Source organism: Gopherus evgoodei, chromosome 5 (genome assembly GCF_007399415.2).
Source record: "Gopherus evgoodei ecotype Sinaloan lineage chromosome 5, rGopEvg1_v1.p, whole genome shotgun sequence".
Lineage (NCBI taxonomy): Eukaryota > Metazoa > Chordata > Testudines > Testudinidae > Gopherus > Gopherus evgoodei.
This window is the reverse complement of record NC_044326.1, coordinates 18,811,696-18,828,342: the sequence shown is the minus strand read 5'-3', so window position 1 is coordinate 18,828,342 and position 16,647 is coordinate 18,811,696. Positions and strand designations below refer to the sequence as shown.

The window sequence follows — 16,647 nt, the reverse complement described above, 5'->3', positions numbered from 1 at the left end:
ATATGTTAAAAAGTGTTTTTAATTGATACAATGGGGGGCGCCCACAGAAGCTGGCTATGTGAAAGGGGTCACCAGTACAAACGCTTGAGAAGCCCTGTCCTAGAGATGCTTTATCTTGCAGCTAAAATGGAAGCTGTGTTTTCTGTGATCCTTCTAGCTAACAATCAAAATAAGATTCCTGTGATGCAACAACTGGCACTTTATGAATATGGGAGAGAAAAAACAGCAAGTTACCGCTTCACAGTCACTGTATGATTTCAGTGACCCAGAAGGCATAACACATGGTCAAACACTTCGTGGAGGTGAGGAATAAAACACAGGATGAAGTATAAAAATAATGTTCCAGTCTCAAAACCAGCTACTGTATTCAATTTTACAGATTTAAGTTATTACATTAAAAGCAACATGAACTATAATGCTTAGACATTAAATGATCATTAATAGACTACAGCCCTAGCTGCAATGGTCTTTGCCAGTGCAGTGCAGAGACAATCAGTGTAATGTACAGGCAAGAACATACACATACACAACAGTCAGGTCCTTCAAAGAAAAGAACTTTAGTGCAGGCCTCTCTTGAAATGCATGTCCTGCTAACCCAATGCAACAGCAAAAGGCAGCACTCCTGCAAGCTGATTTTGTAACTCAAAAAAGAGCAGCTATATAAACTGAGTTTTCAGCACAGTTCCATTTTCAGACTTTACTGACAAAGCAATAAGAATGTAACATGGTTACAACCACCGACTGGCTATTTAAGTGAGACTCAGAGGGTGGTATCATGTGCCTTGATTCAAAGAGCAGCTTCCACTCAAGGCTCATGAAGACATACTGACATGGTGGAAGATCTTCAGCAAGCTCATTGTTCACAGCAGAAATCAGAGAATGACATCAGGAAATACTGGGAAATATTGGACCAGTTGTAGGAAACAATCCTTTGCCTGGGTTGGGGGTCCTGTTTATCACATTTACTGTAGTCCCTGCTCCACAGTTCAGAATGAATAATAGTTTTAAAATAACATTTTTATGGTGGGATGTTTCCTTACCCCCCACTATGGCTGCATGTCATTGACCACTAGTAAATACTTGCAAAGAGGGACTGATTGCATAAAGAAGTGAAGTGTTTGCAGCTCTTTGTGTCTTTTCTGACATTTGGGATTCCTCTGACCTGGTCTGATATGCCTCCACCCTCACCTCCTTCAAGTCACTTCTTAAAACTCAATTCTTTCATAAGACTTCTGAGCCCCTATCTCCGCTGTTCCCCACTCCCATGGAGTGACTGTGAGAAAGACAGAGTCATTAAGATACTGAGCATCTCCATGGATGAAGGGGAAAGATTCTGAGTTTAGGTGGGTTATGTTATATTGAATTGCAGACATGGGCCCATTTATTTGTGTATGTATGTTATCAAATAAATGTTGTACATGAAACTAGAGCAACAGATAAACACATTTTAAATGGTGATGCTTAGTTTATATGTTTACAGCACTGCAAAGTGTACTGGGCACTTTCAGTACAAATAAGACAAAAGCTCTGCCTCAAAGAGCTTCTAATTTAATTTTATAGTGACACTGCGAGAGGTTAACACACAATGCAGGGAAGGGGTGAGGAAGGACAAAGCTTATAGTAATAAGATTATATGCATGCCCTGATGGTGCTGTTAAATGTACTAAAAAGGGGGTTAGTTGTTTGAGGAGTTTTAGATTAATTAACTTACTTCTTGTAGGAGGCCTGGCAGCAGGAGTGAGTTTTAAGGAGGGATTGAGAGAAAAGAAACTAAATAAATACAGCTTGCTTCTAGTGATGGGTTTGGAGAGGATGGGGGGTTATTTGGGGGGCAGAAAAGGGGATTCCAGTAAGATTTCTTTCAGGAAGGGTTTAAACAGGCCACTTCACCTTGGATGGTCCCTTAGACCATGTGCTAACTACTTATGCTCAACTAGCTGCTGGATCTTGTATTTAGCTGTGACACTCTGACTACCTTTCCCAGATCTGAAGAAGAGTTCTGTGTAGCTCAAAAGCAGGTCTCTCTCACCAACAAAAGTTGGTCCTATAAAAGATACCTCCCCCTCCGTGTCTTTCTACATCTTGTCTCTCTTAATCTGCATAAACCAGTAATTCCTAATGCTTTCACTTCTTCCCCTTTTCATACTTACAATATACTCACAGGTTTGCAGAGGGCAAAGAAAACAGGGCTCCCGTAGTGCATGAGCCCTGACCCTGGGGAGAACATAGATGACATTTTTGATGTGTACAAAAGTTGACTTGTTCAATTGTGTGTTGCTTCGTGACACCACTAACTAGCTCAGTGTGTAACATCTGAGTGCCGTGTACATTCCTATAGTGAAAAGAAGAGGAGTACTTGTGGCACCTTAGAGACTAACAAATTTATTTCAGCATGAGCTTACTCCTCACACCTTCTATGGGTCATCACAATTATCACTTCAAAGGTTTTTTTTCTCCTGCTGATGATAGCTCATCTCCATTGATTGGACTCTTCCAGTTGGTATGCATACTTCCACCTTTTCATGTTCTCTGTATGTATAAATATCTCCTGTCTGTGTGTTCCATTCTATGCATCTGAAGAAGTGAGCTGTAGCCCACCAAAGCTCATGCTGAAATAAATTTGTTAGTCTCTAAGATGCCACAAGTACTCCTGTTCTTTTTGCGGATACAGACTAACACGGGCGCTACTCTGATTCCTATGGCAAACGTACTTTCTCAGAGAAAAGCTACATTGCACAGAGATAATGAATGAAAATTTGATTCCTCCTTCCCCCATTCACACTGAACTTTTAGCTTAGCCTATTGTCAAGATCTCATTCAAAAGGAAACAAGGTACATTTGGGTGTGGGCTTACCTGTTTTTCTAGTAATTTTAGTCTCCTTCTGCCTTTGTACACAACATGCATTTAGATTGGTAAAACAATAGCTATTTCAATACATGCTGGATACAGTGGGACACTAAGTGGGTAGTGACAGTGTATGATTTAATTCAGGGGTACCTATATTTTCTCCAACCAAGTCGACAGCTTCCCAGGAGACGCAGGAGTCCTGTTCAGGGCCAAATTCAGTCCAGATATAAGCAGGTGTAGCACCATTGAAATCCACAGAGTTACAAATTGGCTGAATCTGGTCCAAATTTACATTATAAATAAACAGAATGGATTGCAGCTACCATTACCTTTAATATGGAGATAGAGCCTGCAGAGACTATAGATTCCAGCATGCAATGCTCTGTCTTGATATGATCAATCATTCAAGCCACAATAGTAGCACCTTCATAACGGAGAAAACAAGCTTAGGACAAACTATCCCACCCCACCATCTCATACAGAAACTCCCCGCCTGCTTTCCTCACTACACTGGGGCTTACATGCCTGCAGTATGTACTCCAAAGTCCACACAGCTGTCCGTATTACATACAGCAGCATTTTGAAAAACAGCTGAACCGGTGACACTCTTTGGCTGTTCTCCAGCATTCAGTTCAGTGTGTTTGCAGTTAAACAGTCACACAGAGTTCTCTTTTCCACTTGAAGAAGCAGTGTTTCTGTCTGCAAGGAAGGGGAAAGAAAAAACATCAAAAAATGAGCGTCAGAATTCTAAAACTAATTAGCTCCTAAAGAAAAGTCTGTTTTATTTTTGTCACAAGAGATATCAGTTTGGTTCTACATGATGAGGCTTGAGAATAATAACCAGACATATTGTTTAGTTCTTCTTCGAGTGATTGCTCATATCCATTCCAGTTAGGTGTACGCGCCGCGCGTGCACATTCGTCGGAAAACTTTTACCCTAGCAACTCAGTGGGCCGGCAGGTCGCCCCCTAGAGTGGCGCCACCATGGCGCTCCATATATACTCCTGCCGGCCCACCCGCTCCTCAGTTCCTTCTTACCGCCCGTGTCGGTCGTTGGAACAGTGGAGCGCGGCTTAGCTGACCTCCACTTCCCTAGCTACTCGTTTTCTCGTATATAATTATGCAGTTATAACACTTTTATATATATATTTGTATGGTTATACGTGTTTCTTTGCTAACATGGTTAGTTTAGTTAGCGGGGTTCAGGAAGTAGCCCCTTCCATGAGCCCAGTGCCGGAGCCATGAATGGCTCACCGGGTTTTCAAAAGGGGCCCGGCTTGCCAGAAGCCGCGGCCGAAGAGAGACCTACATGACTCCTGTTTGAAGTGCCTCAGGGAATCACACTTGACAGATAAGTGCCCCATTTGCAAGGCTTTTAAGCCGAGAACAAAAAGGTGCGGGACTTTCACTTGCCCCTCCACCTTGGGCGCGGAGCGATGTTCAAGCGGCGGGCAGAAGCGCCTCCTCGGCACCGGACCCCGCCGGTACCACCAAGGCCTTTCGGCACCGACCGTCGCCGGCACCGATGTCGACTCGGCACCGTTCCCTTCTTCCGAGGTCGAGAGAGTCTACGATTCCTGCTGGTGCCTGGCGGCTCCCCGGCACGCGCCGTGGTTGAGCCCCCTGCTCCCGCTACTTCCGTGCCACCTGCATCGCAGCCAGAGAGCTCGCCTCAGTTGCGTTGTCCGGCCTGCTGAGGCACCGATGACTTCGGCTCCGTCGATTCCAGTCCCCCAGGACCAGGGAATCCGGTGACTGGCAGCTCCCCGGCTCGCGCCGTGGTAGAGCTTACTGCTCCTGCTGCTTCTGTGCCAGCTGCACCACAGCTAGACAGCTCGTCTAAGATGGCTCGCCCGGCACCGACGACGTCGGCACCGTCGATCCCGGTCCCACGAGGGCCGTAGAATCCGGTGCCTGACGGCTCCCCGGCACGCGCCGTGGTTGAGCGTATTGCTCCTGCTGCTTCCGTGCCAGCGGCACCGCAGCCAGAGAGCTCGTCTAGTCGGATCGCCCGGCGCCGACACCTACTACGGCACCGCTGACGTCGTCACCGTCGATCCCGGTCCCATGAGGGCCGTAGAATCCGGTGCCTGCCGGCTCCCCGGCACACGCCGTGGTTGAGCGTATTGCTCCTGCTGCTTCCGTGCCAGCGCACCGCAGCCAGAGAGCTCGTCTAGTCGGATCGCCCGGCGCTGACGCCTGCTACGGCACCGATGACGTCGTCACCGTCGATCCCGGTCCCACAAGGGCCGTGGAATCCGGTGCCTGACGGCTCCCCGGCACGCGCCGTGGTTGAGCGTATTGCTCCTGCTGCTTCCGTGCCAGCGGCACCGCAGCCAGAGGGCTCGTCTACGTCGGATCGCCCGGCACCGACACCTGCGGCGGCACCGATGGCGTCGGCGCCGTCGATCCCGGTCCCACACGGGCCGTAGAATCCGGTGCCTGACGGCTCCCCGGCGCGCGCCGTGGTTGAGCGTATTGCTCCGGCTGCTTCCGTGCCAACGGCACCGCAGCCAGAGGGCTCGTCTACGTCGGATCGCCCGGCACCGACACCTGCTGCGGCACCGATGGCGTCGGCACCGTCGATCCCGGTCCCACAAGGGCCGTAGGATCCGGTGCCTGACGGCTCCCCGGCACGCGCCGTGGTTGAGCGTATTGCTCCGGCTGCTTCCGTGCCAACGGCACCGCAGCCAGAGAGCTCGTCTACGTCGGATCGCCCGGCACCGACACCTGCTGCGGCACCGATGACGTCGGCACCGTCGATCCCGGTCCCAAAAGGGCCGTAGGATCCGGTGCCTGACGGCTCCCCGGCACGCGCCGTGGTCGAGCTAATTTTCCGGCTGCTTCCGTGCCAATGGCACCGTGGCCAGAGGGCTAGTTTAAGTCAGATCGCCCGGCACCGACACCTGCTGCGGCACCGATGACGTCGGCACCGTCGATCCCGGTCCCGCAAGGGCCGTAGAATCCGGTGCCTGACGGCTCCCAGGCACGCGCCGTGGTTGAGCTCCTGTTCCGGCTGCTTCCATCGGCGCCGTCGATTCCAGTCCCACAAGGGCTATCGAATCCGGTGCCCGACGGCTCCCCGGCACGCGCCGTGGTTGAGCGTATTACTCCCGCTGCTTCAGTGCTGACGGCACCCCAGCCAGACGGCTTATATAACTCGGTTCTCCCGGCACCGGCACCTACCGAAGCTCTGATGACCTCGGTACCGTGGATCCCGGCCCCACGAGGGCCGTCGAATCCGGTGCCTGACAGCTCCCCAGTACGCACTGTGGTTGAGCCTGCTGTTCCCTGCGCGCCGGAGATGTTACCAACGGCGAGGGCTCTCAGTGCCATGACGGAGTCAGTGCTGCCTGACCCGGGCACCGCCGGTACGGGTAATACAGTCTCGTCAAGGGACTGTCCCCTGTCAGTACAGCAGAGCGGCACCGTCCATGATCACGGTCCCGCCGGCACGCCGGACACCACTGGCAGTCCCGGTACTGTTTTCCTCGGTACTGGTCACACTCGCTGCACCGGTCGGTATCCCGTTCGCCGACCCGCTATCGGCACCGTTCCGACATCTGGCACCGGGGCAGGTACCTTGACTCCTGTAGCTCTTCTCCGAGCCTCGAGATCTCGGTCGACCTCCCGACACCGTTCTGGTTGCGGGTCTGGATCTCGTTCCAGGTACCGATACGCCTCCCGATGCCGGTCCCCGGTGCCGAGTTGGGCAAGGTCCGAGTGAGTCAGAGACTCGGCCCGTGCCTTCTTTTAGTACCTCCATGGCCATCCGGACACGCATCCGTGTCATCCCATATGCGCAGATTTTATGCTCAGGACCACGATCCTGATATCATGGCCAGCGGGCGCCAGCCCCGAAGCAGAAACAGCCTTGGCGAATGCAAGGTGTACTCTGCAGGGGCCCTGCGCCTCTGGGTAACAAAGCAACAAGCCTTGCTTAGCTGCGATAATTATAGCACCTGGGTGGAGGAGTTTCTCCCTCGAACCTCCCACCTAGAGTTCGCTGCCGTCTTGGAGGACGGGGGACAGAATTTACCCTTTGTTGGTACAGGCATCTTCGCGGCAGAGACAGCCCAGACTGCGAAGCCTGCTGGACAATAGGGTCCTAATGCGTCTCAGCGTGTATACGCTTGCGACCAAACGCAGGCCTTTATGGCCCCAGCCGCCATATTCTGTGCCTAGCCAGAGGCAGAACTCTGGAAAACGGCAAGGCCAAGGTGGCCGCAGACAAACGTCAGGCCCCCTAAAAAGCCAGAGTCGAGGTCCCTCGCAATTACCACTGGGACCAAAGACGGACCTTCCAAGGTTCGTCGGAGGGCGGTGTACCAGTCGCAAGACGGGATCCTGATCCCGCTTTCTCCTGGCATGGCCCCAGTTACTTTTAGATCGCTGGGTCCTGCGCACGATGGAGCATAGGTACCACCTTTAAATTGCTCCAGCCCTGTCCCCCTTCAGCGGACGAAAGGGGCTAGGGGTTTTACTCCCGTTATGCCCTAGTTCCCCACTCGAACACAGGTCTCAGACCTCCCTGGTCCTGCATGGACTCAACCGGTTGGGGATAAGGTTGAAGTTCTGCATGGTATCCCTGGGGACCATTATTCCATCCTTGCCTCCTGGGGGCTACTATGCCGCCCTGGATAGGAAGGACGCGTACTTTAGCAATGCCATCTTCCCTCCGCACGGGAGATGCCTCCGCTTTATAGCCAGCGGTGAATACTCCCGGTTTACGGCCATAGTCGCCGCCTACCGTAGCTATGTCGGATATGCGTTTTTCCGTATTGGGACGATTCGCTTATCCGAGGAGACTCTGACACACAACCCACTCAGCCGTGGGCATCGTCACGGTCTTATTCACAGATCAAGGCCTGATGATTACTATAGAGCAATCCACTCTGGTTCCCACGCAGAGGTTGGGCTTCCTAGGGGCTATCTTGGTCTCCTACCTAGCCGGAGCCTGCTTATCGCAACTGCGGTTTTAGGCGATGGCATCAATCATCTGAGGTCTGAAGGCTTTCCCAACGACCTCAGCTCGTTCTTGTCTCAGTCTCCTGGGTCCATGGTTGCCCGCAAGTTTGTAACCAAACACGCCAAGCTCCGCCTCCGTCCTCTCCAAGTCTGGCCCACCTCGGCGTACCGCTTGGACAGGGAGCCAATGGTCATGGTAGTCACCGTTCCCTCGAACGCCTTAGGCTCCCTAGAGTGGTGGCTAACCCCCTCCTTGGTGTGGACAGGATGCGGTTTCATCCGCCCCAGCCCTCACTGCCCCTGACGGCGGACGCATCATCTCTCTGCTCGAGTGCTCATGGTCACCTCCGAGCTTAAGGCCTTCGGTCTTCTAGAGAGCTGGCATTCCTCATTAATGCCCCAAAAATCAGAGTAGTCCGCCTGGCATGCCAGGGGTTCCAGCGGCAGCTGCGAGGCCGTTGTATCTCGGTGTTTACAGCCAACACAATGGCCAGGTGCTTCATAAGCATTCAGGGGGGACATAGTCCTCCCCCCTTTTTTGTCAGGAGGCCATCCATTTCCGGGTCTTTTGCATGGCCCGCTCGATGGAGCTGGCGACGTCCTTTCTCCCAGGCGTTCGGAACGTCTTATCTCTTTGACTCAGCAGGTCTTTCCTGTCTTACGAGTCATCACTCTGCCCCGTGTGAGGCGTCCCGCTTTCCGGAAGTGGAAATGGTTCCTCACACAGACCTGTTCGCTCACCGCGAGTGCAGGAAATGCCAGGTGTCCTGCTCCTTCCAAGGTCTCTCCTCGGAATCGATCTTGGACGCATTCCTGATACCGTGGAACGGCCAACTGCATTATGCCTTCCCGCTGTTCCCACTGGTTCGTTACGTCCTGCTCAAATTCCGCAGGGGCGGAGCGTGCGTCATCATGATCACTCCAGAGTGGTCCAGGCAGCACTGACATACCACGTTGCTCGGCCTGTCAGCCCAGACCTCATCACTCAGGGCAATGACAGGCTTCGTCACTCGGACCTGCAGCCTCTTCGCCTCACGGTGGCTCCTGCGTACCTGAGTTGGGGTGACAGGCAGCCTTCCACCTGGTCAACGTACCGGGCCAGGTGGAAGCGTTTCCTTTACAGCTGCAGTACGCTCGATCTTGCTCCTGCTGAGGTCTCGATCCCCTCTATTTGGCCTGCCTCTGGCCTTCAGCGGCAGGATCTGGCGGTATCATCGCTGAGGATACTCTCAGCAGCCGTCCCTACCTTCCAGCAGGCTAAGATGGACGTTCAGTGTCCCACGCTCTATGGGTTCGAGGTCCCTCAAGGGCTTGGAGCGCTTGCACCCTCGGGTGCGCCGCCCAGCCCCGCCCTTGGGCCTCAACCTAGTCTTGGCCAGACGGGTCTCTGAGATCAGAGCTCTTACGAAGGTTCCACAAAGACAAGGTGCAGTTGTGACCGCACCCGGCTTTCCTCCCTAAGGTGTTTTGGCCTTTCATGTTACCCACAGCTCAACGCAATGGGCATAACCTTTGCACTCCTTGGACATCTGTGGAGTGCTCGCATTATCTTGTGCTGACAGAATCATTTCCTAAGGTGCCCCAGCTCTGCCCCGGTAGCGGGCCAAAGGGAGGGCTTGCTTGTTTTCCTCTCAGAGGATCTCATCTTGGGTGATGGCGGACATCCCCACTTGTTCTGATTTGGCTCATATTTCACCAAGCCACATCACCGTGCATTCTACCAGGGCTCAGGCTTGATCTGCCGCCTTGCTGGCTCGTGTTTCTACCCACGAGACCTGTCGCGAAGCTCCATTGGTCCTCGGTCCTTACCTTTGCTTCGCAGTATGCCCTGGTTCAGCAGTCAAGGGAGGCTGTAGCCTCTGGCTCGGCAGTTTTATTCTGCCATATTTCACTCCGACCCCACCGCCTTTGTAAGGCTTGGGATTCACCTAACTGGAATGGATATGAGCAATCACTCGAAGAAGAAAAGACGGTTACTCACCTTTGTAACTGTTGTTCTTCGAGATGTGTTGCTCATATCCATTCCGCACCCGCCCTCCTTCCCCACTGTCGGAGTAGCCGGCAAGAAGGAACTGAGGAGCGGGTGGGCCGGCAGGAGTATATATGGAGCGCCATGGTGGCGCCACTCTAGGGGGCGACCTGCCGGCCCACTGAGTTGCTAGGGTAAAAGTTTTCCGACGAATGTGCACGCGCGGCGCGTACACCTAACTGGAATGGATATGAGCAACACATCTCGAAGAACAACAGTTACAAAGGTGAGTAACCGTCTTTTATAGATGGTAATTAAGCCTTTGGCTATTAAATTAGCATAATAGTATGGCAACACTTCCTGTGATGATCTGCAAAATATAGGAATCTGGTACACGCAAGGTTTTATTTATTTAGTTTCACATTAAAAACACTAATGTACACGAGAGATTTTAAATAATTATTGTGCATTTTAAAAAGAATTTGTATTTATAATGACCCCATTTAATGTAGTGCCCTGAGTGTCATAGCAGGTTGAGGGGAAGTGTGTGGGGACAAGACAGTGTTTTTGTATAAATATTATTTAACAGAAGTGATGGATTTGGGGATGGTGAAATATTTTATGTATCCAAGATACAGCATATGAGAGGACTTTAAAAATCAGAATTTTGCATTTATTTCAGAGGGGAAACAGACAATGAAAAGAATCAGGAGCAGAGCTGGGCAAATAACTGAATTTTCAGTGATCATTTCTGGTGACCATTCCAGGCTCTGGAGCGGAGTATGCTCTGCGGAGTTTCTCAAACTGGGGTCCACCCCCCCAGGGAGTCTGTGAGGGTACTCCAGGGGGTCCGCAGGCCCAGCTGATCAACTCCTCCGTCTCCCACCCTCAACTCCTGCATAAGCTGGTTAGTTTATAAACTGACCTCCCCAAGATGGATAAGTAAAAATGGAAATTTTTTTATGACCCATTCATAAGCCGACCCTATAATTCAGGGGTCGGCAAACTCTGGCTCCCAGGCCATCAGGATAAGCTGCTGGTGGGCCGAGACGGTTTGTATACCTTGAGCATCCACAGGCACGGAAGTAAACCTAAGTAAACAAAGTGTCCTAACGCGCCAGCTGCTTACCCTGATGAGGCGGGACAGCAACTGGTGGGGAAATTTTTTTTTGGGGGGGGAAAGCTGGGAGTCAGGAAGTAACTCCTCTGACCACCCCCCACATTACCCCACACCTAGCCTGGGACCCCCACACTCTCCCCATCCCATCTCTTCCCACCTTAGCTGGGGCAGGCCAGGGGAGGATGTCTCTGGTCTGGCTGGAGCTGCTCCAGCAGGCTGGGGTGCACTGCTGCAGCCTGCTCCCGTGGGCCAGACCGGGCGGCACAGCTGCAGCATGTTCCAGCAGGCTGGGTGGTGTGGCCGCAGCCTGCTCCGGTGGATGGGGCCAGGCAGCAGCTGCTTCTGAGGCTAAGGGGAGAGCACGGTTGCCAGAAGGGGAGAGACTCAGGCCCCGCCTCTTTCCTTCTGGCTCTGCTGGCTGTGCTGCCTCTCCTTGCTCCTTCTGTTGAGGGGAGGGGCTGTGTCCCACCTCTCCCTCTCTATACCCATTCTTAAGCCGACCCCCTTCTCTGATGCTTCCCTTTTTTACTAAAAAAATTCAGCTTATGAACAAGTATATATGGTACATGTCCAGTCCTTGTCATTCATCTCAGGTGATCCCCTTCCCCTCCCTCCTCATTTTCTCTCTGCCATTCAGGTAAATATAGCTTCAGGTAACTTTCATTTAAATAAAATAGGGGAAGAAATAAGAATACATCCCCTCAATGTTAAGTGAATTTAGAGACCTGAGAGGCTCAAGAATTTAGTCTTCTCTGCAGTCTCTCTCTCTCTCTCTTGTATTCAGCCCCACTTTTTTTTTTTGCTGTAGTATCTGTTGCCATGACAGTGTAGAACCCATCAGGGAAACTGCTGAGAATCTTTATTCACTATGGAGGTTTTTGAAGCTGTCCAGTTGAGCAGGGCAGATCTACTTTTTTATTCCTCTGTCAGAAATCTGAGTATCAGGGAATAATCAACTGATGCTGAGTGCTCTGCTTGCTGAAGTGGCTCAATTATACTTGTAACAGAAGGAAAGATGTACTAGTACATTTCAGCATGGCATGAATATGTAGTTTTGGCTTTAGTGATGCTCAGCAGATGTATTCATTAAGCAAATTTATTCCTGGAGGAGTCTGACGTACATTTGACTTGTATTCTTATAAACAACGCTGATTAATAAATACATCTACTGTGCACCAATTTGGCCCCGCTGAAACACATTTTTCCACAGTAAAATCTTCAGGGTATCTTCAACCCTGCAGCTGCCTTTTTCTGTTAACATTATGGGTCAACTTTCAAAGGGTTCTCAGATCAATCTCTAAAAATGCCAATGTGCTTCTATGCTTCCAAGCCTGTAAAATACATTTGCTTATATAAATCAGATGTCAGACAATATAATGCTCAAATTTTTAGAAGCTTCTTTTGAAAAAATTGCATGAATGAAAAACACAGAAAATGAAGATCTTACTATGGTCTATGCACATTTTGATGTTGCATATGCAACAATGGGATATTTTATGTCTGCTAGATGATAAACTATGCATATTCACTGGGTTTACGTAACTTAAATATATTTACATAGTGTCTTTCATCCCACAGTATTTAAATTGCACAACACAGGGATCATTTCACCTACCACTGAAAACCAGCCACCTCTAGGGTTGAACATGGTAGGTGTTTACCAGCAGATAGCAACACTGCACTATAGTTTAAGTTAGGACTTGAAGAAGCTTCCAGGTTGTTTAAGGTGGAGCCCTAAGTGGAATGAATTTCAATAGTGCAATATTGAGGTGACAAAAGTATAGCTCACAGTAGCAAGGTTTGCATCTGAAAGAAACACTTTCAATATCCTAGCTAGGCAAAGACTAAAAACACCCTTCCTAGACACTGCTACTGTTTAACAGTAGTTGGAGACAACAGTATCCACAGACTGCAAGCTCTAGTGACAACAGGTGGACACACACTCTTAATAAGAGGGTAAGGTATGATCCTTGAAATATTTTTGATACTTTTTCCCCAGCCTACCAGCATCACTTCAATCTTAACCAGAATGAGCTTCAGCCAACTAGCTCTCATCCCTGCCCCAGCTCCAACCAGCTACTGGACCAAGGGCTGGTAGCGCTGACTGAGCTGGGTGAGATAGAGATAGGGGAAAGGGATGGAGCGGGATGTCATCAAAATACTGAAAGCTGTGCAGACCACAGCTCCTCACCAATCCTCTCAATGGTCTTTTATGTTGAATAAGAGGAAGCTAGGTAGCTCATGCTATTATCCTGAGCAATGAACAGGTATTGCCCAACACCATCCCTCAAGAACAGATATGTACAGTATATCGATATCGCCCAAACAAAAAAAATCTATCAACATTACCAACTTCTAAGCAAAACAACTTTGTCATATAACAAAAAAGCCCAATGCCTCCTTACCCGTGTGTCTAGATTATACGCAGTCTTCTTTAAATCCTGCAAGGCCCTCTGCATGAATTCAAATGCATGGCAGTCAACGCAGGGGCGACCTAGGGAAGAGTTTTAGTAAACAGACACTCCTAAATGGCATGAAATAGTAATCAAAGGGAGTGATTAGGACTTTTTATTGAATCAAGCCGTTCCAAGAGACAACTTGCAAGGCAGCAACAGGAACATCCACTACCCCTGTTGGGTAGCTAGCTTAGAAAAGCAGAGAACGAATGCTGTGATTTAAGAGTAGTGAAAAGCTGACAGTGAAAGTCCAGGAAGCAAATTAATCTATCCATTCATGTTTTTATACCATGCCTATGAGCCTACTATCTGAATTCCTCAAAAAGAATTCATAATAAAAAATAGAGTTAGGAGGTCTAATTTTCTTCTCACTTCTGCCTGAGGCAGTTTGGACTATGTTTTAGTAAGTCATTTATTTTACTTTTTTTAAGATTATTTTTCCTCTATTCCCCTTTTCTTTCTTTTTCTTCGTCTTATTAATTAGTTACTATTTGTATGGAGGTAATTCCTGGCAGAGCTAGTCATAGATCAGGACCCCGTTGTGCTAGGTGCTGTACAAACTATTGCCATGTCTCCCTTTCTTCCCTTTCGTTCCTCTCCTCTTTGTTACTGTTTTAGTTGCTGTGGGATTGCTAAATTGAAGTAGTGAGTTTCCTGCTTCCCCTTTGCTCTGAAAGGTTTCAGAATGGTAGCCATGTTAGTCTGTATTTATCTCCTATCTTTTAACCAGTTATTGATCCATGAGAGGACCTTCCCTCTTATCCCATGACTGCTTACTTTGCTTAAGAGCCTTTGGTGGGGGACCTTGCTAAAGGCTTTTGGAAAATCTAAGTACACTATATCCACTGGATCCCCCTTGTCCACATATTTGTTGACCTCTTCAAATAATTCTAGTAGATGGTTAGGCCTGATTTCCCTTTACAAAAACCACATTGACTTTCCCCAACAAATTATGTTCATCTATGTGCTTGACGATTCTGTTCTTCACTATAGTTTCAAGCAGTTTGACCAGTACTGAAGTCAGGGTTACTGGCCTGTAATTGCCAGGATCACCTCTGGAGCCCTTTTTAAAAATTGGCATCACATTAGCTATCCTTCAGTCATTTGGTACAGAAGCTGATTTAAATGATAGGTTACAAACCACAGACCTCCAAAACCTTGGACCTGTTCCCAAGAAAGTCCTGTTTCTTTATAAGCTTGAAATGGACAGTTTAATGCAGGGGTCGGCAACCTGCGGCACGCGTGCCATGAGCCGATTTTGAGCAGCACGCAGCTGCCTGCCGCGGTCCCTGCCCCCAGCCTGACTCAGCCCCACCGCCCACCGCTCTCCCCTGCAGGGACAGGCGGCAGAAGCTTGGTTCTGCAGCAACCAAGCTTCCCTCTTCCCCCGCTTCTTCCCCCAGCACGGTGCTTTCCTGCCCCGCCCCCTCTCCATCCCTGAGCCAATCAGTTGATGGCCCTTGTGAGCAGGAGGTGGGAAGAGCGGCAGTGTGCAAGCAGCTCCGTACAGGACGCGGAGGAGGCAGCTCTGTACAGGATGCAGTGGGGGAAGGAGGTGGAACAGGGCACCTCCCTTCCAGCCCCCTACCATAAGCCACTCAGGGCAGGGGGCTGGGAGCACCCCCACAAGCAGAGAACCCCAGCCCTCTGCCCTGCACCCCCACACACTCAGCATTCTGCCCTGCACCCCCACACACTCAGCATTCTGCTCTGCACCCCCCCATACCCCCCAGCCCTCTGCCCTGATCCCACCACACACACTCAGCATTTTGCTCTGCACCCCCATACCCTCAGCCCTCTGCCCTGACCCTTGAACCCCCACACGCTCAGCATTCTGCTCTGCACCCTCCTATACCCTCAGCCCTCTGCCCTGACCCCGCCCCCACACTCAGCATTTTGCCCTGCACTCCCCCACACCCCCAGTCCTCTGCCTTGACCCCCACACACACACTCAGCATTCTGCTCTGCACCTCCCCATACCCTCAAGCCCTCTGCCCTGACCCCCCCACACACTCAGCATTCTGCTCTGCACCTCCCATAACCCCAAGCCCTCTGCCCTGACCCTTGAACCCCCCCACACCCAGCCTTCTGTCCTGCACCCCCCAGCCCTCTGCCCTGAACCCCCACACCCCAACACACACCCAGTCTTCTGCCCTGCATCCCCACAGTCCCATCCCTCTGCCCTGAACCCCCCAACACCCCCAGCCCTCTGCCCTGACCCCTGAAACTCCCCCAGGTCTGGGGTCCCGGCTGCAGGCTCTGCTCAGCCCGCAGCCAGCCTAGGTGAACAGAACCCCAGGCTGGCAGTGAGCTGAGCAGTCTGGCGGCATAAGATCAGCATTTTAATTTAATTTTAAATGACGCTTCTTAAACATTTTGAAAACCTTGTTTACCTTACATACAATAGTTTAGTTATATAGTATAGACTTATAGAAATGTTAAAATGTATTACCGGCACGTGAAACCTTAAATTAGCATGGATAAATGAAGACTCGGCACACCACTTCTGAAAGGTTGCCGACCCCTGGTTAGTGGAATGCATCTGAGACCATCATCACACAGAGTTTGGGTCAATGTGAAGACCTGAGACTTTGAATCTGATGCATTATTTCACAGGGAGCAATTGTAGTGAGCTGTGTACGAAGGTGCTCCTACTGGCTGGGGTCGCTGAGAATGTGGGCTGCTGCCTACTGAACTAATTGCAGCATTTTTAAGGTTTGTGTTCTCTGGTCTAACTATTCCAAGCTGCAGGTCACAAGGATGTGGATGACCATGGCCAGATCTTCATCCAACTAGAAACTAAATACTATAAACATCAGCAATTCAGAGGCAGGACAGATAAAGCAATGATACTAATATGCTCTAAAATCAACTATTATTGGCATTCCACACGCTCTCACTTGCCTCTTAATTTCAGTGCACCTTTGATTACTTCACTGGGAGATTTGCTCAAATGAGAAGTTCAGGACTTGGGGCCAGTCAACGCTCTGAAGTTGAGTGGAGACAAGGAAAGAACTAGAGTGAGGCTGCAGTGACTTTCAGCCTGTTGTGCAACCACCGTGACTGATTTCCACACACTTTTGATAAACTGGAGCAGGATCCTACAACATGAAGTCTGCCTGCTAATAAAGAAAGATGAATTTTCAAAATCCTTAAAAAGTCTGCCTGCCTGAGAAAAGAAACACTCCAAACTATACAGCTGTAGCTGAATAAAAGAAGAAACATATAAAAATATATTTAAAGAGCTAATCTCTGAATGTTCTAGTATATTTCTTAGTTTAATTTT

At 50.1% G+C, this 16,647-nt stretch overlaps 1 protein-coding gene across 3 annotated transcripts in view; it reads right to left on the bottom strand.

Annotated features, from left to right (window-relative positions):
* Nucleotides 1–2,613: 2,613 nt before the first annotated feature.
* C5H4orf48 (chromosome 5 C4orf48 homolog) overlaps nt 2,614–16,647 on the bottom strand; it is a 49,492-nt gene continuing 35,458 nt past the window's right edge. For all 3 annotated transcript variants that reach the window (XM_030564603.1, XM_030564602.1, XM_030564604.1), the window contains 2 exons: nt 13,311–13,399; nt 2,614–3,547 (listed from right to left, as the gene is read on the bottom strand). In XM_030564603.1, the coding sequence (XP_030420463.1) occupies nt 3,476–3,547; nt 13,311–13,399 (161 nt within the window). In that variant the 3' untranslated portion in view covers nt 2,614–3,475. The remainder of the gene's footprint in view (nt 3,548–13,310; nt 13,400–16,647) is intronic.